Source organism: Silurus aristotelis (assembly GCF_946808225.1).
Source record: "Silurus aristotelis genome assembly, chromosome: 10".
Lineage (NCBI taxonomy): Eukaryota > Metazoa > Chordata > Actinopteri > Siluriformes > Siluridae > Silurus > Silurus aristotelis.
This window is the reverse complement of record NC_139583.1, coordinates 26,526,020-26,548,452: the sequence shown is the minus strand read 5'-3', so window position 1 is coordinate 26,548,452 and position 22,433 is coordinate 26,526,020. Positions and strand designations below refer to the sequence as shown.

The 22,433-nt window shown below is 35.3% G+C and overlaps 2 protein-coding genes across 8 annotated transcripts; both read right to left on the bottom strand.

The window, feature by feature from the left end:
* Positions 1–255: 255 nt before the first annotated feature.
* On the bottom strand, positions 256–13,379 carry chrna5 (cholinergic receptor, nicotinic, alpha 5). Of its 4 annotated transcripts, XM_083553059.1 has the most exons (9): positions 13,245–13,379; positions 12,714–12,845; positions 7,204–7,355; positions 6,981–7,025; positions 6,357–6,466; positions 3,441–3,618; positions 2,035–2,367; positions 1,049–1,417; positions 256–585 (listed from the first exon to the last, which is right to left on the bottom strand). In XM_083553059.1, exons 2-9 carry the CDS (start codon positions 12,784–12,786, stop codon positions 427–429), a joined length of 1,419 nt encoding a protein of 472 aa, XP_083409185.1. In that variant the 5' UTR covers positions 12,787–12,845; positions 13,245–13,379; the 3' UTR covers positions 256–426. The 4 variants fall into 4 exon arrangements, with proteins under 4 accessions (XP_083409185.1, XP_083409188.1, XP_083409186.1 ...); XM_083553062.1 differs by lacking the exon at positions 12,714–12,845 and having other exon boundaries at positions 13,245–13,255; XM_083553060.1 differs by lacking the exon at positions 13,245–13,379 and having other exon boundaries at positions 12,714–13,225.
* Positions 13,380–14,190: 811 nt separating this feature from the next.
* Positions 14,191–20,039, bottom strand: LOC310732486 (uncharacterized protein). Of its 4 annotated transcripts, none has more exons than XM_083553101.1 (13): positions 19,927–20,039; positions 19,770–19,802; positions 19,306–19,620; positions 18,926–19,222; positions 18,726–18,836; positions 18,324–18,348; positions 18,175–18,218; positions 18,059–18,089; positions 17,881–17,987; positions 17,030–17,060; positions 16,813–16,877; positions 16,697–16,727; positions 14,191–15,230 (listed from the first exon to the last, which is right to left on the bottom strand). In XM_083553101.1, the coding sequence occupies exons 1-13, from the start codon at positions 19,949–19,951 to the stop codon at positions 15,209–15,211; spliced, it is 1,137 nt and encodes a 378-aa protein (XP_083409227.1). In that variant the 5' UTR covers positions 19,952–20,039; the 3' UTR covers positions 14,191–15,208. The 4 variants fall into 4 exon arrangements, with proteins under 4 accessions (XP_083409227.1, XP_083409229.1, XP_083409228.1 ...); XM_083553103.1 differs by having other exon boundaries at positions 17,881–17,975; XM_083553102.1 differs by having other exon boundaries at positions 19,306–19,617.
* Between the last annotated feature and the right edge of the window lie 2,394 nt (positions 20,040–22,433).

The window sequence follows — 22,433 nt, the reverse complement described above, 5'->3', positions numbered from 1 at the left end:
TATATATATATATATATATATATATATATATATATATATATATATATATATATATATATATATATATATATAAATTAAATGGGCAAGCATAAGGATTTGAGGGAATTTGACGAGTTTGAAAGGTTTTTATTAATTGTATTATTTCCCAAAATTATACTAATGTATTACAAAGTATTTGTTGTATATGAGGAATGTGTTCAGTATTTAAATACATAATTTGATGGATAAATAAAACAAATAATTGCAAAATGTCTTAGTGAAAAAGGGAAAATATAAAATAGTTTTTATTTTTATTTATTCATCGAACGTTCGGCACTGCTTTGGAAATAAACGCTGTATAATAAAAGATCAATCGATTGATCAATCAATAATTGGCAGGGTGTTTTTTCTAATATTATGAGCTCTGTACAATCCACTGTAGATTTCCTAGCTACTGTTATCACCATGGGTTGGAACAATGATTTTGGCCCATTTGTAAATGACAGGAATGAAGAGCAGAGCAGAACCGAGCACAGATACTGACAAGAAGACCCACAGGAAGACACGGTCGAGAACTTGTGCTACGAACTTCCAGTCCTGAACAACCTGTAAAGAGATGCAACACTGTATGTTAGCTAACCCTGGGGGAATAATTAGTATGTACGAATACAATATAACTTTACTTTATACAGAATAACTTTCCAGTTAGCACAACAATCAGTCACCTTGCGATTAAACATTTGGAAAAGACGCTGTATAAACATTACCCAGACAATAAGGGGGGCAAAAGATTGCGTTAAGCCAAGGCCACAAGCCAGAGGTGCTGTATTAGAAACTTGTTTATACAGAAATCTACTCATTTCTGTCTCTTGTCATGTGCTTAACTCGCTAAATAACCTAATGGTATTAGCAGTTAATCTTAATATTCAATAATCCTACAAATAAAAGAAGACAAACATGGAACACAGTAGAAAATAATAGGTTACTGTATATAACAGGGGCCATCGTTCACATCAACAGATTACTGACTCCCCAGAAGGAGAAACTCACTGAGAGCCATTCTTCTTACCTGTCTGACTTCATTCTCTTTTACCACATGCTGCGTGATGTATCGAATGGAGTCTAGTGCTGCTTGAAGGTTGTGTGCCGCTGAGTTAAGCAGAAGGCTGCTGTCTTCTTTTAAGCCCTTCGCACAGTTTAGCGCTGCTGTTCCTCCAGCTCGATGACTCCCTCCTGTTGTGGCATAGCGGTCCACATGGCTGCGCATGCAAAGCAGCTTCGGAAGACTGTGGAGGAAGATGCGGCGGACCCAGGGCGCCATGTCGTGATGCGTGGACGAAGAGCGGTGATGAATGTTGATAGCAAAGACCGTGATGATGATGGAGAGCGTGACAAAGATCATGGTGAAGACGAGATACTCGCCAATAAGAGGGATGACCTGTCAGAGGAAATATAGAGAGTAAAGCACTATCCAACATGGTGTCACACTTTGTAACAACTACGTAGTGTAATAACTATGAGAAGTTACAACGTGAAGGTTAGGCTTGGGTAGTGGTGTTGGTGGGTTTGCTTACTAATTTTACACTAATCCGGATAATTTCGAAAATCTAGAAAAGCTCCATGTCCACACTTTCCCCAATAGTTGCTCGTCCACAAAACCTCAGATGCTTAGACCTGCGTCATTTTCGTCTGCCGTTTATTTACTTTCCAACTCTTTGACACGTGCCAAAAAATGCAACGTGTTTATTAGCCCCCGTCCCCACAGTCCACACTGTGCCGTAAAAATGGCGTTTTCACTTTTATTCACTTCGGAGAGCGTTTTCAAAAAAGCTACGAAAACGCCATCTCGGTGTGGCTGAAAGGCCAAAACGGAGGGAACAATATGCATTTTAAACTATAACATATTAGTGTGGACACTTAGATTTATCTTCAACTCTAACCCATTCCACATTCTTTAATCAGCCTTTTCTGTCATTAAGTAATTAAGTAAGGTGAATCAATGCTAAACATTTATTTTTTATTCTCTCAATAGTTATGCAATGGTACAAAATGTACCTTTGAGGAAGACGGGATGATTTCCTCAATCACCAGAAGAAACACGGTCAGTGAGACGAGAACGGAAGTACATAAAGAGATTTTTTCCCCGCAGTTAGAGGGCAGGTAGAAGACCAGAACAGTCAAGAAGGACAGACCAATGCATGGAATGATGAGGAAGAGCGTGTAAAAGAGAGGGAGACGCCGGATGATGAAGGAGTAGGTGATAAAGGGATAGGAGCCTGTCGTGTCCATCCTCATACCCCGGCTCCCTGTGGCTGTCACAATCTCCCATTCACCGCTGTCAAAGTAGTCACGCTTGTCCACATGGATGTCCTCCAGAAGGATGTCCACCTGTTTAAGAATCATGTTTCATAAAGATAAGTTATAAGTGTAGCTAACTTTTATATTCGGATACATATTGTAATTATAATTCAATAATTATAATATAAAAATTTCGGATAATGATTGCAATTTGTGTCACACTGATATTTACAGTGTTTACATTCATATTTACAATTTCAAATATGATTGTAAAGGTCAATAACGTCTCAAGCAGTAGTAAAGTCTCTTCCAAACGATCCATTGACAGCATTTAAATAAAAACTTCGCAGATTTTTTTTTTTGCATCGTTTAGTTTCGCCCAGTCCACTATAACTACACTAAATACTGTTTTTGCTGCAATTTGTTTATCATTGTTTATGATCGAATGCCTGAGACTTTCATGATAGGTTACAAAAAATTAATAACATTCAGGATTTTGCCGAAATAGACTACATTACCCATCAGAACCTGCACTTCATATTACTGTCACATGTCACTCTTACCTTTGTCTTATAATATCTTGTATGTGTCTCTATGTCAAGATTTTGTTGGTGTAAGGAATGTGTTTCACAGTCTTGCCATTAGTCTACCTGTTTTTGAGTTTATATCCGAAAAATTTATATATATAATATATTATAAATAAATAAATAAATAAATAAATTAATAAATAAATATAAAATAAATTAATTTATATATATATATATATATATATATATATATATATATATATATATATATATATATATATATATAATTAATAAATAAAATATAAATATATTTATTTAAAATTGTATTCAATAAATATTTATTATGCCATTTTGCGTATTTGATCAATCTAAAAACAACTCTGGTTCATTCGACCGTCCTCCTCATTTACAAACAAAATGCAACCATTGTCAGTCAATAAACTGTTGCCTAAAAAAAAAAGTTAAGTATATTTTTGTACTTATATACTTTGTAAAACATAAATGCATGTTTCAAAAAAATTACAAATTGCTAGAGCATGATTTAAATAATTGAAATCATGTATAAGAAGCAATTTAGTAAACTATGCTGAACTATGCTACCAGACTTTGCCATATCCTAACTATATGTAAAAGTACCTGCAATCCATCGTAGGTCCATGAGCCAAACTTCATGGAGCAGTTCTGAAGGTCAAAAGGGAAGAAGGTAACATCAATAGTGCAGGCTGATTTGTAGTTTGCGGGTGGCGTCCAGGAGATGGTGCCATCATGCTTCACTACAGCTTTGGTAGCTGTGGCTTCAAATTGCCCATCTGCACTATTTGAAAGATTTTCATTTATTTCATTTTTGTCTATTGATTATTTTCAGTCAGACATGAAATCTTCAGTGTAGACAGTAAAAGTATTCATGTACTGCAAAATTATTCACGTTGAATTTTAAGTCGAAGAATCTAGTCTGCACTCTCACTGGTGTGTAATATAATGTTAAATAGCATAGACATTAAAATTATGTTAGGTTATAAGATTGCCACAGCATTCATTTATTAAACATAGCACTTTTGAGCCAGGAAAAAAAATAGTGCCAATAATGGTAGTCTGAAATCCTTCATGATTTAATTAGGAAAACATCTTTTCTGGGTTCTGTTCAGTAGTCATGCAGGACGTTTGTCGATACTGCAGCTTATGCCGTGTTAAAATTATAGTAATTACAGGCTAAAAGCTTTCACATCATTATGTAACTCATAATTACTAGTTGGGTACTCTGGGATGTTTTAGAAGTTATAATTGAATATTGCTTGGCTGCACATTATAAACAAACATGCCAGACGACAAACTGGCACCAGATTTAACCCTCAGCAGATCATTGATATGTGGTTAAACATGTCACGTCAAAAAATAAATAAACAAATAAATAAATAAACAAATAAATAAATAAAGGTATTTATTTATTTGTTTATTTATTTATTTGTTTATTTATTTTTTGATTGATCGATGGAATAATGGAATAATCTCCTACGGTGTTTAATCTAGCAAGTATTTCTAGCATTATAAAAAGTAATTGATTAAACTTATGCTAAACTATAAAGACAAAAATATTGTTCCCCAAACTGTTACCACAAATATAGAAGCACACAATTGTATAGTATGCCTTTGGATGGGGAAGCATTACATTTTCTCTTTACTTGAACTAGGAAACCCTAACCTGTTCCAGCATGGCAATGGCCTTGTGCCCAAAGCCAGCTCCATGAAGGTATGGCTTACATGGGTTGCAGTGGAAGATCTTGAGTGCCCCACTATAGAGTCCTGATCTCAACCCTATTAAACACCTTTGGGTTTGAATTAGAACACTGACTGCATGCCAGGCCTCCTCATCTCACCTGCATTGGTACCTGACATTTTTTTGTGGCTGAATAAGCACAAATCTCCACATGCAAACTCTAGTCTCTCCACACAGCCATCAGGAGAGTGAGAGAAGTTTGGTCACTCACAAAGCAATTTCAAAGACTGCTGGGTCTGATGGCAGTCACATCCAGCATGGTTCCGCTTGGCCTCCTGCACATGAGACCCCTCCAGTGGTGGCTCAGAGACAGAGGGTTTTCCCACAAGGGCCGATCCGGGCAAGGTCTATGGAGCGGGTTCCATCTCACATGGCACATCACTTGCCTGGGGATGCTAGCCGTGCTCTGAAGCACTTTCTCCCAGACCTGAGAGACCGCCACATGCTGATCAGTACTGACAACACATCAGTGATCTCCTACATCAACCATCAGGGGGGTCTGTAATCTTACCCCTATACAAGCTGGCATGTCAGATCCTCCTGTGGGCCCAAGGGAAACTGCTCTCCGTCAGAGCAGCATATATATCCCAGGGTGCTTAAACCAGGGAGCAGACTCCTTGTCATGGCAAGGGCTGAGGCGTGACCCAGACGTTGTGGAGCAGATATGGAGAAAGTTTTATAGAGCACAATTGGACTTGTTTGTGACTCAAAAGAAATCACTCTGTCCCCTCTGGTTTTTCCTTACTCACACAGCCTTTCTTGGCCTGGATGCCATGTATGCCTTTCCCCGGGTTGCGCTGTTCCTGGGAGTTCTCGAGAGAGTTTGCCGGGACGGAGTCCGTCTCCTCCTGGTTCCGCAGTGTCCGGGCAGACCATGGTTTGTGGACCTGGTAGCCCTTCTCGAGCAACCTACTTGGGAGGTTCCTCCCAGGAGGGATCCTCTGTCTCAGGCAGGAACCACAGTGCCCCCTGCCTGTCTCAGGCAGGGGGCACTGTGGTTCACCCCTGCCCGGAGTTGTGAAGGCTGTGGCCCCTGAGTTGCTGGTCTCCCGGCCAAAGTGGTGGAGACCATTCCTCAGTCCAGAGCTCACTCCACAAGGAGGTTGTACGCCACAAAATGGCGCCTGTTCAATGTGTGGTACGAGCACCAACAGTTGGACCCAGTTAACTGCCCGGTCGGTTCAGTGCTGGAGTTCCTTCAGAGACAGTTCACCACAGAGTTGTCTTCTACCACCCTAAAAGGTTATGTGTCAGTTTTTTGCAGCGTATCCTACTCTGATTGCTAAACAGTTGCTGGGCAAGCACAATTTAGTGACATGTTTCCTTCACGGTACCCAGAGGCTGTGGCCCCAGGTACGAATTAGAGTGGCAATTTCACACGTTATACAGAGGCATTCCCAAAGCGTTGTTGACGCAGCGTCTCGTTTTCTCACGGAACCGGTTTTGCTTACGTAACCTAGAGACATTCAATACCAAAACTGCATTTACATATGAAATGTTCAGAGAATTTTTTCACAACCACCCAACTTTTTTTCTGATTATCCAAATTACCTGCTTGTGAAAGAATGAAGAATTTACCTGCAGTGACATCTGATGGGTTATTAATGTATTGTGTAGTTTATTTTTCTCTCTTACTCTCAAACCAAAGTAGTGTGTAAATTTTCACAGAAGTGAGTTGTTGCCAATTTCATGGAGACAAACAGCTCCAGATATAATTGCAGTTCAGTTTTCTTGTAAATATTGTTTTCACATTGCCATTGTGAATGTATTGTACATACTTGTCGTAGAGCACAATGTCTGGGATCCATATAGAGTCAGATGGCACTCTGATGTATGTAATACCAAGGTAGTGCTCAGGGTTCCATCGCAGCTTAGTGTCAACCCATTCCTGAACACAAGACATTCTATTAGATTAATCTGAGATTTTAGTTATAAGTGATTTCAATTTTTATCGATTCATTGATGCAGCCTACTGAAGGTCATAACTTCCTAGCTTAATACTGACATGTTCTTCACTAGAGCTTTACAGAAGCAGACAGAAACAGTTTTTATTCTGCTTCTCTTGTCTGGTGGATCAACGCTTAAGCCATCTATAAACCAAATAACCTCTCTTTTCATCTGCCTTAATCCTGTAAGAAATTGCTCCAGGCAACCTATGACCTACTGACCCCTCTGGGAACAATAATGCTCCAGCAGAAATGGGCAGATACAATCTCCATAAAGCTGTCAGGCCAGGAAAAAGCACATGTTTTAGAGGTGGAGGAGGAGGAGGAGAAAGGAAAGAAAAAGAATACAGTTGAGGCTAAAATATCTAACAAGTTGTAGCATCATGGACAAACCAGCTTTCTGTGGAAAAACTAAAGTATTATATAATATTTAAGCCTACATTGTGGAGGCACTACCTGCTTCATCCACACGTTGGTTGTCATCAGCTGATTCTTCTCATCCTTTGAAAAAAAGATATACAATTTTTTTATATTTTTGCACTATAAGGCAACATTTTGACTTTACAAATCAAAGAATTCTAAGATAACACCTTGAGGTTTTTTGAGTCAATTCCCTCAAACATTATTTTTCAACAAAATAATATGTTTTCAGTATAAAGTACTGTAAAACAGTATTTACCACATCGACCAGCTGTGAGATGGCCAGTCCAAATTTGACTCGTATTGTCCCGTTCAGATTTTCCACTGGCCTAACCCATTTTTGGTACTTTCTGAAGATATCCTTTAACAGCTTGTCCTCCTTTTTAGCATATGAAGATATCTTGGAAGTTGCTGAGACAGAATTAAGGCATACAGTACGATTGTACAGTATGTATGTTTTCCAACATATCATGACCAAAATATTTGTAATGATCTAATTATACATAGATATTTCAAATCTCACCTTTGCTTTAGTGAAAAATCTTTGAATCTAAGAATTGCTGCTGTAATCATGAAGTCTTTGATTGTTTTGTTAATTTTTTTCTAGACTCTGGTTATTTAAGCTCAGACCTCACCATGTTTGATGTAAAAGCAGTTTTCAAGCTCCGAAGTTTGATTGTGGTCTGGGATTTACGGCATCAAGTGGTTTTTTATTACAGTTTGTACTTTAGCGATGCTGGAGAATGGTTTATTAGAGTTGCTGATATATAAAACATCCTTAATAGGACTGAAGTGCTGGACTTAGCTTACATTTGTGGTGTTTGTGCTGCACTGAAAATATCCTGAAAAATATACATTGTGTGCCAGCCTGAATGAATACACATCTTGCATATCAGAAGTATTCTTGACATGCATTATAATCCTCTCTTCTTCTTCTTTCAACTGCTCACATTAGGGGTCGCCACAGCGGATCGTCTGTCTCCATACCCCCCTGGTTCTCTACATCTGCCTCTTTCAAACCAACTACCTGCATGACTTCCCTCACCACATCCATAAACCTCCTTTTTGGCCTTCCTCTTTTTCTTCTTCCTGGCAGGTCTATCTTCAGTATTCTTCTACCGATATACCCCATGTCTCTCCTCTGCACATGTCCAAACCTCTTAATCTCGCCTCCCTCACCTTATCTCCAAAATGTCCTACATGCGCCATCCTTCTAATAAACTCGTTTCTAATCCTGTCCATTGTTGTCACTCCCAAAAACTCATATGAATTTTGGAATAACTGGGAGATAAAACATAAAGCGATGGACCTATTGCCTAAATGTTACAAATTTTACATATAAGATCGTGGAATCAATTCTTGTGAAAGCAAACCTGTGATTATGCTCCCCACCCCTAAACATGTCCAGGAGCTGTCCTTGGTATAGAATTGTGTATTTCTAAAAGCAATCATGTGAAAACACTCATTTTACAACACACTCTTACTGAACCATTCAACATAATCCCCATATAATCCCATTATTTACTGTTATATACTAAAGGATTCTGTTCATTTGGAGTCTGGATCCACTTATAGTTTCTTCCTTGTGTTATTTTTTATCATATTAGAATTTGAAGTGATTATTTATATAGTTACCCTCTGTCACATTAACTATGTCATGATTGTTGGTACCAGAAGAGTTAGAGTATATCAGAAACTATTGATATTTACACACAACAAACTCAGGAAGTGTATAGTCACTTAAAGCTCACTATATAATCGTGGTAAGCAGAAGAAGTCCAGCATGTGCAATATATCAAACCTTGAGATAGATGGGCTACAGCAGCAGAAGACCACATTGAGATGCCAGGACAGGAAGAAAGAGAACCTGAGGTTATCATGACTTTTTCATGGCTTTATTCTTCTTTATCTTTTTTGCATGGTGCTGCTGCCACATGCTTGACAGATGAAATAACTGCAGGATTGTCCTGATGTTCCTAATAAATTAGATCGCAAAGGTATGCTTAATTTACAGGGTTGTTTGAATAAAAAACGTAAAAAAAAATAATGTGTGAATTTGGATGCCTAATGCTTGATCCGAGCAAATACCTACCAGAATCCTTTTTGTACATTGACTAGTAATCCTAAAATAACTTTCCACTAATGCAAATCTAATGGAAAATGTGTGAATGGCTTGATAGCCTTCAATAATACTGAGCAGTAATGACATGACTTGCAAAAACTGCAGTTTCATAAATATATTTGTGCTTACAGGGAAACATGGGAAATATATCCGAGAACTAATCTGGGCAATTTTCCTCTGTAAAGCCAGAGCCACCGTTAGTGCTGTCCTCCCTAATCTAATTTCACCAGTTACACAATGAATTATAGCGGAAAGCTCAACAAGATTTAGTGGGATGGAGCGCATTACTGAAGAAGCAGATTCGGTTACGAGGCAAAATATATGATAGATGGAAGTCTAGATATGGTTTAATGAGCTGCTGTCATATAAAGTTGTTTGCATGATTTTTTTTCTTTTTTTTTTTTTACTTTCCGGTGCTTACTATTTACATTCATATTTCATTTACAAACTAAATTTTGAATTTTTAAGGAAAAATAGTTTAGATGTTAAGATTTTAGTCTGCAGCAGGAAATAACAAGTACAGTTACTTTACATATACAGTATATATATATATATATATATATATATATATATATATATATATATATATATATATATATATATATATATATATATATATACACAATTGTTCACTTTGATTTTTGTTTCTCATTAATATATTTTAATTACAAAAAATATGTAATAAAAATTTTTTTTATAGAATTCTTGAATTGCTTGAACAATTTGTCCTTTGTATACATATGCTTTTTTCGCCCTTACTTTTTCGATTTTTTTTTTTCTAAAAAATCTAATCTGTAGCAGATGATTAAAAACAATACTCATCACAGCAGTAATATACCAGTTGCAACATCTTAACAGTTATCACAACAGTTTGTACTGTTACTTTTGCTGTTATCACCTTTGAGAGACAAGGAAGAAAGTGTTAATTATCCTTAGCTTATGCAAACACTGCATTACAAAATACATTGCCAGCCTACTAGCAAGAATATAATTTTTTTTACCTAAAAACTGGACATTTTTTTCTTCAAGAAATGTCCATTTCTAGCAATGATCCCCTGTGTTTTTACTACTATTACACTACAGTATAACCTATTAAACAAAAATTCAGGCTAGTTAGCAATTATGTTTTTACAGAAACCACGCCTGCATGGCATTACAAAATTGAGTTGTCTGTGCTTCTATTAGCATACTAGGCATTTCTCATGCATTGTATGAATCTATCTTAATACAGGGAATGTAGGTGGAGCAGTGACATTTATCTTCGACAGGGGGAGTGACATTTCAAATCTACTGACACAGTGGGATGTTCAATCCCATTACTGGTTGCAATTGAGCAAATGTTACGGCCCACTGAGACCAAGGTATTACCCTGACAAGCAAAAGCATTAAAGTTATGGTTCCATTTACAGCTGGGTTTGGGGATGTACATTATTTACTGTATGACATACTTCTTAATAAGGTTACTTCATTCTAATTTATGAGTAAATACAGTGGACTCACAACTGAATCAACCTTTTTTGTTGTGGTAACTGCTACGTGACTGGCTGCATCACACCTTATTGTCATTCAAGTTGAATTATCATTCAAGTTGCACTGTTAGAGGACGTGATGGTGTGATGTGAGCCACTGTAAAACAGAATCACCAACATGAAGTTGATAACTATTCTATAACAGCATGTCCCAGTGTCTTTTTATTATTCATTTAAAGTTATGTTAAAGTTAATAGGACAAAAAAAGAAGTCTTAAAATATTCCTCTAGGGCAGGAGTCGGCCACCTTTAAACACTCAAAGAGACATTTTAACCTGCTTTCCACAGAAAAGAAAACATTGGGAGCCACAAACCCTTTTGACATCTAAAATGAAGATGACACGGCATATATCTGCTATGTAAAAAAAAGCTATAGTGTGTTGCAATTATGCAACAGAGAAAACAAACTTTTATTTCGGCATGCAACAAAAACATTTTGAACGCTGAGTTTACTTTCAAATAAAATATTCAATGTCTATTTGGTCCTCCTCGTATTTATAAAATAAAAAGCCAAACTTTGATTATGCACCTGCTGCAAACCAAAAAATGCTGTCTGTTTCTGTGTGATGTCATCCTTTTATAGTGTGTACTGGAGCATGCAGTCAACCTGAATAATAATATTTCACTGAACAATGTAAATATATATATTTACAATATAATAGCCAATTAAAATATTATTTCACCTGGTTAATGTGATTTTTGCTTCTGAAACTTTTCTTAGATTTATCCATGGCCTACCGGGGGATGAAAAGCTCAATAAATCGCGTATCGACGGGTGTCACACATTGGCGGGTGTGACGCTTTTTTTGAGCGGCAATTAATGAAACACGTTTTATTTTCAAGTTACAAAATTACCATAATCTTCAAATTTAGAATTACATGTAAAAAAACTGATAAACTAAACTAAAATGAATTTAAATTAAATACTCATTATTTATTTTTAAAAGCCACAGCGAGCCGCAGCAGAGGGATGAAAGAACCACGGGTTGCCGACCTCTGCTCTAGGGTAAAAAATATTAATTGCTATAGGAAGGAGGAAAAGAGGAAGACCAAAGAGGAGGTTTATGGATGTGGTGAGGGATAACAGGTAGTTGGTTTGGAAGGGGCAGATGTAGAAGAAGAAAGACGAAAGAAGAAGAAGAGACTCCTTTAATGTAGCTGCCCAATGGTATCCATAAAAGAGACACAGAGAGTTTTTGACGGGTGCTCGTGAAGAATTGCCATTAAACTTTAGTTTGCGTAGCACCGTGAAAGTGACACAACCATATACAGTCATTTACATTTAATAAACTTAAAGGTAACCAGCATGTAACTAGTCTTATGTGGATCATCCACTGAGTCTATATGACACCAGCTCTCGTTCTCTGTTTCAGTCACTATTACTGTCAAAACAACTCTAATACAGTGGTACCCCGCTTATCGACCGGCTCGGACATCGACCTTTTTGCTTAGCGAACAGTTTTTCGACTGAAATTTGCACCCGCTAAACGACCAAATGCCCGCTTATCGACCTTTTTTTACCACGACCCACGTGGTGCGAGGGAAAGGATCTTCCCAGTCTAGCCTTAGCCTTCGTGGAGAAAGCATCTATCGTAAATTAAACTTCGGTTTGTGAACAATAAAGTGTTATTTAGCGGTCAATATAACAATTTAGTCCGTGTATATTGTATATTGCGTGAACATTTGCTCTTCGACCTTTTCGCATTTCGACCGGTTTTAAGGAACGGATTAAGGTCGATAAGCGTGGTACCACTGTAGAAAATCTATCAATATTCTCTGACCAATCAGAAAGGAGAATTTAATAGCACTATAGTAGAAGTTATAGCAGTCCTTATGATTACAGCAGGTAGAAATCTACAATGTCTATAAGAGGAATCAGATCCAAACAATAAAATCACACCCCCATGCACACTGACCTTAATTTAATATTTTTTGCACCATTTTGTTCATTTGATGATAAAAATGGATAAATGACTCGATGGCAATACAAAAATATTAAACTATGCTTCTCTGTGTAAAAATTTGAATTTTTATGTTTTATGTCAAAGCCATTCCATTTGCTTCCCACGTTGAACAAAGACAGCAGGCAATATATTATAGCGAGGTTACATGAACTCACTCAGGGTGGAGCAGATGAAACAGCAGCAGACAAGCACAACCAGACAGGAAAATGAGATTTGAGCTTGTGACATGTTTCCACTTGTAGAGTCAGTGTTCAATTGACACTTTTAAGCAATTTAATGTGAACATGCTGCAAAATAAAAGAGAATCAAGCAAAAGAGCATGGTATTATGTATACAAAACATATAAATTACTATACCTACTACTTTATACTACTATACGTTATATACTATATATACTTTATATCTACTATACTATACTTATAAGCCATTGCAATTATACATATATTAATAGCACATATTACAATATAAAGTGAATCCTTCACTCCACAGACCGGCAACAATCATTTCAACACTTCCAAACAAGTGCACAAGCATCTTACATTCAACCCACAACAAGCACATAGATGGAGACATTCCCTGTTTTCTCACCTCCTCATCCCATCACACACTCTCACCTGGCAAGTGCCAAGTTTCCCTCCTGTTTCACATTCGCACACATCACATAGAAACTGTGATCTTCTCCTTACCTCTACCTTCCTCTCTTCCTGCTCTGCAAAAGATGCTCTTCTGTCTTTTTTTCCCCCTCAGGGTCTTTTTTCCCCTCGAGCTGGAAAGACAGCCAATCAGAATGAAGGACTTGCTTTGATATGGAAAAGCCTGCCACCTTTTGGTCAAACACTTGTGTCAGTCTGGAGGGTTTTTTCCTTTTATTTCATGATGTTCAGTACTTGGGGTATAGATGAACACTAATAGAGATAAAGTCTATTCTGAATTTAAAAAATTTGGGGTTAATTTTTTAAATGTTACTTCAAATGTGGTGTTACGTTATTCTCATGTTTGTAAATTTGTGTATGTTGGTATTTTCAGTGAAAAATAAGTGATAAGAAAAACAAACTTGATTTGTGAGTGTTCCACAACATTGTATGCAACTATAAATGTATAGAAAGTGTGATGTGTCTTTGTTTTAAGATACACTTTAATGTAATATAAGGAATATAACACTTGGGAAAATAATTAATGGCAGGCTGGCATTAATTATTCATTCATTCATTCATTCATCTTCTTCCGTTTATCCGTAATTCGGGTCGCGGGGGCAGCAGTCTAAGCAGATTCCCCAGACACTTCTCCGTGTCCAGGGATCGGGCTGTCAAGGCCCCCGCCTTCGACTGCTGCCCAATCCTCCAAGCACCGGTCCCTTACGGTCCCTCCTGCAGGTGGTGAGCCCACGGGAAGGGCATTAATTATAAAAAAAATTTTATAAAATAAATGAATTAATAAATGAATAAGGTATATATTATCTTATCATAATTAAGTTCATTTTAAAACACCACTTTACTGTATATTTTACATATGAGCAAAGACGTTATATGTTTTCTTCTGTACATATTAACTAGTGAAGTGGTTTCTGCTGCAGCTTCTCTGCCTAGACTTTGTTTATATATAAATGACGTCACCGAGATCCTATATATTCTATATATTTTATTAGAATAATGTCATTACTGTAAACAGTCTGTTTAGCAACAATTGGGAAGCAAAACTGTTACTGTAGCAGAAGTGTGATTTTTTTGTGTGGCTTGGCTGGTTTTGTTATGCAGTAAGGAGGAAGCAGATACAAGTGCACATATACACAATATCTACAAAAGTAAGCAAAAATTTGCATGTGCTTTTTAAACATCCCAATCCACATTTAGTTCCCATTTGCTGTTCTAGTAATCTTTACTCTTCTGGGAAGATGTTCCATCTGATTTTTTTAGTGTGGTTGTGAGGATTTGTGTTTGTTCAGCTTCAAGGGCGTTTGTAAAGTCGTGGACTGATGGAGGTGACGTGAGGACACCTGGTGTGCAGTCTGAGTTTCAATTCCTGCCAGAGATATTCAATAGGGTTGAGGTCAAAGCTCAACAGAAGGATACTCGAGATGTTTCATTCCAAACCATGTAAACCATATCGTCATGGAGTGTGCTTTGTGCACAGGTGTATTGCCATGCAGGAACAGATTTGGGTCTTCTAGTTCAAGTGAAGGGAAAATGTAATGGCACCACTTGTAAAGAAATTAGTTTTGTGTGTTCACATATGCATGTAATTTTTATTGGTTCATTAGAAGTGACAAGAGTTTATTTTGCTAACAGAATATTACAGTATTACGTTATAATAAGTCATGATCGAATAAATACAATTTGATGAACTATTTGAAGAAAACAACAAATAATTATGTCATGAAATGATAAAAAATTATGTTATTTAAAAATACGGCCAGTTTGGCAACTGATGAAAACAACAGTCCTAAAAGTATAACATTATAATATTTAACAATGTTGATTTGTATTAATTCAGCTTGTGCATGTGAAAGTGTGCTGTTTCATTCTTCACATAGAGACGCTGTTACTATTAAAACCTGTGTATGATGGTTTTCTGTAGCTGATCTGGAGTTCGATGTACTTTGTGGTTTTTGCTGTTGGCTGATGAGACCTCATTGACTCACCATGCTGTACATTCAATTTCCTTTACAGCTGAAGCTAAAATTGAACAAAAACACCCACAACTCAGGCATTTAAAGTAGTTGGGCCTCTTTGTTTCACTTCTGTTTAGGTCAAAATCTTACATGTGTTAAAGGTGCAACCATAGTATTTAAAATAAAAACATTTCAAAATTAGAGTTTTATATAAATAAGTAAATATATAAATTATAAGGATTACTTTTAGCTCTTTTAAGACATTCAGAAGCTGTTAAGAATATATATATATATATATACAATATCTACTATTTACATTTAATTAGTTTTTTTAATTAAATTTAACACATTTAATTAATTTAATATTTAATTTTCTAAGATTTAAAGCCTTTTAATTATGTTTTTTTCTCTGTTATGTAAGGAATAAAAATCTAAGAGTTTTCGATAACATGCTTGCTGTGGTCCAAACATTTTAAATGATGGTCTGATATGGCCAGACGTGAATTAAGAGAACTGCTGTAAACATTTCCATGAAACACTTTTGTTCCTGTATTCAACTTTGAAAGTTAAAAGAACTTAAAAAAAAAACAAAAAAAAACAAGCTAAGTTTCATGTCTTGAAGACTCTTTGTCTCCAAAAAGGAGACTTTTTGGTGCTTCATTATTAGGGCAGGGGTTTTCAACTGGTTCTGTGCCAGGGACCACCATTCTGACTAACAAGTAATCCGGCGGCCCACTATTGTAAAAAGCGATCCATGCTGGTGCTGACTAGCAAACTTCACCTTAGTTAGAAACGTTAGATAACAGCTCCACTCCTATTAAGCGTCTATTCAATAAAACCTGAATAATGTGTTTTCTTAACTCCGAGATGCTGGTCTATTTCGCACGCAAGATGAATGTGTACGTATATGACGCAAAACACAACGTTAGCAAAGCATAGGCCTGATAGGTGCAAAGCTAGCCTATCCTGTGTCAGTTTGAATATTTTAGATATTTTTATTAAATTCAGTTTTCCCACTAATGTACAAATATTTTGGAAATGTTTGGAAAAATAAATTATGGAAAAAAAGTGATTTAAATAGTGAAATTATGTAGGCTGTCACGGACCACATGCAATGCCGCCGCGGACCACCAGGGGGCCGCGGACCACCGGTTGAAAACCCCTGATTAGGGGATCAAGCACTTACTTTTCTTATTCTTCTTTTTCTACTATCACATTCTTTACAGTCTGGTAAAAGTTGTTATATTTGGCAAACATATTTGCATAATTTTGAGCAAATGTCAGCAAAACTCTGGTGTCAAATTTGTGTTTAATATGTTTATGATCATGACTTTTCATTTGCTTGAAGAACTCTAAGTAGTATTTCTAAGCGAAATTTAGGGTAACAGTTGTAGCATGCCTGTGAATAAGTAGCTGACCAATCTGTGTGCTTGGCCTCTAAAATGCTTTATAATAATAATAATAATAATAATAATAATAATAATAATAATAATAATAATAATAATAATAATAAAATAACATGAGGATTACCTTTGCATTACTTGCTTGTTACTTGTTTTATCTGGAAAAAAGCGTGTCATAATTATACATTTCTGATTAATATTTTACAAGCCACATATAGTCAAATAATTATGTTCCTGGATTACCTTTGCTTTTCTGGACTGTAGCATACGGACCTTTAATGCTGTCATACCAGGGTACATCTATGGTTCTGTTAAAAAAAATAAAAAAATTCACAATGATAATTAAAACAACACAACAACAACAACAACAACAACAACAACAACAACAACAACAACAACAACAACAACAAAGTTACAGAGAAATTATAAGGTGAACTTCAGGGTCAGTAGGAAAACTTACTGCACTGCATTTTTCACCTCATGTTGTTCATCTGGAAGAAATGGAAGAGATTTACCCTTAGATTGACCTTGGCATAGCGCTATTAGTAGACATCAGGTCTCGAATTTCCTCTTTTGTGAGTATCTATTATGAGGTGTGAATTATCATGAATACATTTACTTGCTATAAATGGTAATTTAGGGTATAGTATCTACATATTTTTTTTCTTTTATTTAAAATCTGATCAGCAACTAAATGTCCTGCTTAAATTGACCTTATATTCAAGGATCATTTAAACCATAAATATTTATCTAATGTGCTTGAATACTTTGAATATGGTCCAATATTCTTCTGTGTACCTATGCAAGATCCAAGAAGCAAATTCTTTTTTATTAATTATACCAGCATAAACTCACACATGCACATTTATGCAACATTTCATGCAGAGTGTAAAAATCTGAAATTATCAAAACTGATAAACAAACAAACCAACAAACAAAACATACATACATGCACACATTCAAGCACATTTTGTATGAGCAAATGTACTGGAACACCTGACCTTTTCAACCACTGTACTGTATGTGGTTCTTCCCCAAAGTGTTACCACAGTTGGAGTCAAACACTGTAATTGTTGAGGATGTTTTTGAATTCAGTAGCATTAACTTTTGTCTTTACATAATGCTGTTGTGCACAAAGTCAACTTCATGAAGATATGATTTACATTGGTTGGAGTGGAAGATTTTGTGTTGTCAGGTGTCCACAAATGTACAATTGCAAATAATCGACAATCTTCAAGTAATATATACTTAGTAATAGTAATATATATATATATATATATATATATATATACTGTAGTAAACCATTGTTACCTCCATGCGTTTGCACTGTTACATATGAAGCATTCACAGTGCTCACTGCAACAGTTTCCACTGGACTTTCACAAGGCCTTCTACTGCAACTTCCACTGAAAAACATACTTTTTACATTTGGTTTACAGGCACTGTATACATTTGTACACTCAGTAATGGTCACAAAAAGAACACTCACAATTCTCTATTTTCATCCCTGCAGAGCGTACCTTATGAAGTATAAAACACATGCAAGTGGCTTTAATTTAATATGAAAATAAAAAGTTACAATGGTGGATAAAGCAAGGAAAATACCTTCTCTGATCTCATGGTAGAAAACCTCACTGTTTGGTCTGGTCCTATGAGGAACAAAAATGAGTTTTACTCAGTATTCATTTGATCCAAAGTATCTGTAATTAATTATTGCTTCAACTCTATTCTAAAAACCTTTTAAATAGAAATACCTTACATCAGGATCTTTGTACACTCCTAAAAAACAAAATAATGATAAACGGTTAATGAATGATTAAATGTTTGAACTGATTAATGTGATTTATGTATCTATCAAAAATTCACATTTGTGGTAGGTTTAATTAGATCTTAAGAAAAAAAGAAAATAAATGTAAAAAAAAAATGAATTTTTATATTAAGGGACTTGCTCACATGACATGCAGATTAAAACTGTATTAAATAACACATCTACATTTAAAAACATCTTTTCAGCATTCGGAACCAACAAATTGACAAGAGAAAAACCCATTAAAAACCTTGCTGAATAAAAAAGATCGACAAGAAAATCAGATATAGAATATGAATGCTTATAAAATGTATAAAATATGTATCAGAAACCAACTGAAGGAACTCACGGAATGAACAAATGCCTTGGCAGTAGAAGAATCCCATGACCACCAACAGAACCACTAGTACACCTCCAAAAGCACTAATTATAACACTCAAAAGACCAAAACCATCTCTATCTGTAGAAAAGAAAGGGCAAAACATTTATGAACATAAAAATGTGGTTAATAGTGCATATATAACTGAGCAATAATAGAATTGATCTTACTACATTCTTGAATGAAGATGGTGTTTTCTCCTGTAATGTTCACCTCATTGAGACTATAATCAGACACTGAATACACACAGCTGTAGCTCCCTGAGCTTTTCTCTAGTAGAAATGTTGTGGAAATAATCAGATCACTACATTTTACTCTCTGCTTTCTGAGTCTGATCCCATTAAAACAGAGATAAATGTAGACTTCAGTACAGATCTGATTTTGTGTTAAGCTGCAGGTCAGTGCCAAAGTCACTTCCATTGTTTTTAATGGATTTGTTATTTCAAGTTTCGCTGGTAAAAATTTTCCTAAACACAAAAAAATGACGTTGATTATAAAAGTAAAATACACACTAAAGTAATGTAAAGACCAACTTAGGAACGTGTTCTACCCAAAACCTGGAGTGAGACGGAGTTGTTTCCCGTCGCATTCGTCTTGCTGACATTGAGACTCTGTTCAGAGTAGAGGCATGTGTACGATCCAGAATGTTCTACAGTGACACTGGTAATGTGGAATTTGGTGTCGTCTCTTTTTGCATCTTGAAAAGAATCCATCATGACTTTCTCACCATTTTTGAAGAGGTAAATGTAGACTGTGCTTACTGTCGAATCAGCAAAGTGGCACTTAAATGTGACATTTTCACTTTCGATCACTTTGCTCACTCCACCACTGTAAATATGCGCCGGTCTTAAACCACTCAGATCTTCTAGTTAAGGGAAAAAGTTAACAATCAAAATCATGGAAAATCATTTTCTTTAGAAGTTTTAAGCTTAATATAAAACATTGTAATAATCAATAAAATCATTTTCCAAACAAGTAACTTACAAGCAAATTAATAATAAAAAATTATTTTACCTTCCTGTAGAGATGTGGACAAAATGTTTACAACTGAAAATGATCAAAACAAGTTGTTAAAACTAATCTGAAAATGTGACAAAAAGCTAAATGTTGTCCTACTTTGTTATTTACAAACTTTTATAGAAAACTGACAGCATTGAATATTTATACTTACATACAGCAATCAAAACAAGCGTCATTTTGTCTTGAGTGTATGGAGATCCTTTTTCAATTCACACTGACGTTGTCCTGATCACTGCACTTTGTTTCTGAACCACTTCCACATCTCCAAATTACACAATGCCAGTTCTCTTTTTAGGTTCATGGTTACTGTAGGAACTCTTTAGAATGTATTTTTCTTTTTCTTCACTTCTGGATTGATTCAGATGAGTTTGGGAGAGATTATATAGGTAAAGTAAGAAACATTAAAGCACGATTCCATCATTTGTCATTTCTTACTCTGGAGAGATTCTGCTAGATTAGAGGCCTGTTTAACTTGGCTGGTCAGAATTAATACAGTAGTAAATACTTTACACTTAAATGTCTGCTTGTATCATGTCGGAAAACATTTGTTGGGTGGTTTAGGGTCTGAACTTGGATTGGCTATTTATCATTTAAATACTATTAAAAGTTAACCTTCACATTATAAAATGATAAACAAATAAAAAAGGCTTTCTGGGCATTGACAAAAATAATTAAATTAGCTTTACTGCGGTCAATCAGTGTGTCCCAAAGAGCTTCTCTGGAGAAAACTTTATGTACTGCAGTCGCAAATGCCGTTACCTCCATTCATTCATAGTCTACATATCTTCACATACCTCAAAAACACCTTGTTTTGTTTTCACAACTTGGCTTAAAAAAGTCTTAGTGCTTTAGTCTTAAAACCTTTTTCTAACATTTCTGTTAAATGTTACTTGTACATCTTACCATAATTATTTTCCTTCTTTATATGGGTTTACTTATGTGTACTTATTGTTTTAATGCATGAATTATAGATTCATAGATGATATAGAAAATGATGCTAAAGCAAGTTGGCCACATAATATAGTAAACATTTATTGTTAACCATAATCGCAGTCCATCTTCACATTTCTATAAAAATCCTCTTTTCTTTTATATTTGTGTGTTTTGCTCAAAACTGGATTGACATACAGCATTACATCCAGATATCTAGATATCTATTTATTTCAGCTCAGAAAATACCTGGACATATTTATTAAGCACAGATGTGTATTAATCTTTATTATGTTAAAACGACAAAAAAAAAAATGTCAAACTTTAATGCAAAAATAAATTCCTATATTGAACTTGTTTTATTTAAGTGAAATACATTACACATACAGTACAGGTGATCCTTATGCTTTGAGTATTTAATAGTTATTTTAACCAGTGAATAATATTTGTTGCTTAGTCTGGGAAACTCGATTCATCAAATCAGTTCAGTTTATAATCAGTTCACTGGCTTTTAAAATGTTAGCTTTTGTGCTGGCACATCATCACCAAGACAGTGAAGAGCTCCTCACAGCCAACAGTGATGACACAGTTTGAAAATGATTTCATTAACCCAAGAAAAAGATATTCAATAAAAAGAAGAAAAGTGAGACATAAAAAACATACTGGAAACTACTGGAAAGCCATGCCTTTTGTAATTTTAGTTTTTTGGAAATTGCATCAAAGACAAAAGATTATCATGTAAATTAACCACTGAAGAGGCAAAAACAGCTTAGTTTTGTAAACTCTTGATATTTACACAATAGAGTGCATATACAGCTTTTGCAAGCTTTTGTGATATATTTTCAGATATTACAAACATTAAAATTAAAGTGGGAAACAAACAGATGGAAAAATAGTAACCTGGATTTAACCAGACCCGCTTGATACATTTTCTTTTTAATAAAAATAAAGATGTTTTATTTTGGTTATACATTCAGCAAGGTCCTGAAGTCTAAGCCTACTGGAGAAAATACTTTAATTTTGCATGATCTTTTACTTTAAGGCAACATGTTTCATTGCAAATTCTGTGAATGACAACAAGATAAATCTTTGAATACTCACATGAATTTTTTAGCATTTTAATTTTTTTTTTTACATTTAATGATCGTGTGCAGTCAAGCTAGCACAAACTCTACACATTTATGCAAAAGCCTACCATCCATTTTTTTCCTCAAATCCATCTCAGAGTCAACTGATCACACGCTTCACTAAAAGAGATTAGGCATGATGTCATATGATCAATAGCATACATTTGCGTACATTTCCATAGGACTTAGCAATATTAAATGTTCACGACATTAACATTTTCAAAACATCTGTTTGTTTGTAAACAGACTTTCAATGTCATCTCAAACCTTTGAACTTAACTTTATGTATAAAATTAAAGAGCCCAAATATATTAGAATATGAAGCCAGTGAATTTATTTAACAATTATTTTGAATTCAGTAAATGTTAAATTTTTTGCTGTATCTTTCTAAAAAAATTATTGTTAGCTGATTAAACGGCTAGTAGTCAGGAATGAGGTTTAGCCAATAAGAGTTGATTTTTTTTTTTAGATTATAATTATTATAATATTCTCATTATGCTTAACATCTGACTTTTTTCCTATTGGGTTGATCATTCAAGTCAAGTCAAGTCAAGTTTATTTGTATAGCGCTTTTCACAACAGACATAGTCTCAAAGCAGCT

What these genes read in the sequence shown, in the direction of transcription:
- chrna5 (XM_083553059.1), bottom strand. Translation starts at nt 12,786, where the DNA reads ATGTCACAAGCTCAAATCTCATTTTCCTGTCTGGTTGTGCTTGTCTGC. An exon ending in TCATCCCGTCTTCCTCAAAG is followed by an intron (nt 1,418 to 2,034) that starts GTACATTTTGTA and finishes TTCCTCTGACAG; the next exon opens with GTCATCCCTCTTATTGGCGA. An exon ending in AAGAGAATGAAGTCAGACAG is followed by an intron (nt 586 to 1,048) that starts GTAAGAAGAATG and finishes ATCTCTTTACAG; the next exon opens with GTTGTTCAGGACTGGAAGTT.
- LOC310732486 (XM_083553101.1), bottom strand. Translation starts at nt 19,951, where the DNA reads ATGACGCTTGTTTTGATTGCTGTAT. An exon ending in GCTTGTTTTGATTGCTGTAT is followed by an intron (nt 19,803 to 19,926) that starts GTAAGTATAAAT and finishes GATCATTTTCAG; the next exon opens with TTGTAAACATTTTGTCCACA. An exon ending in CCAAGGCATTTGTTCATTCC is followed by an intron (nt 18,349 to 18,725) that starts GTGAGTTCCTTC and finishes TTTGTTTTTTAG; the next exon opens with GAGTGTACAAAGATCCTGAT.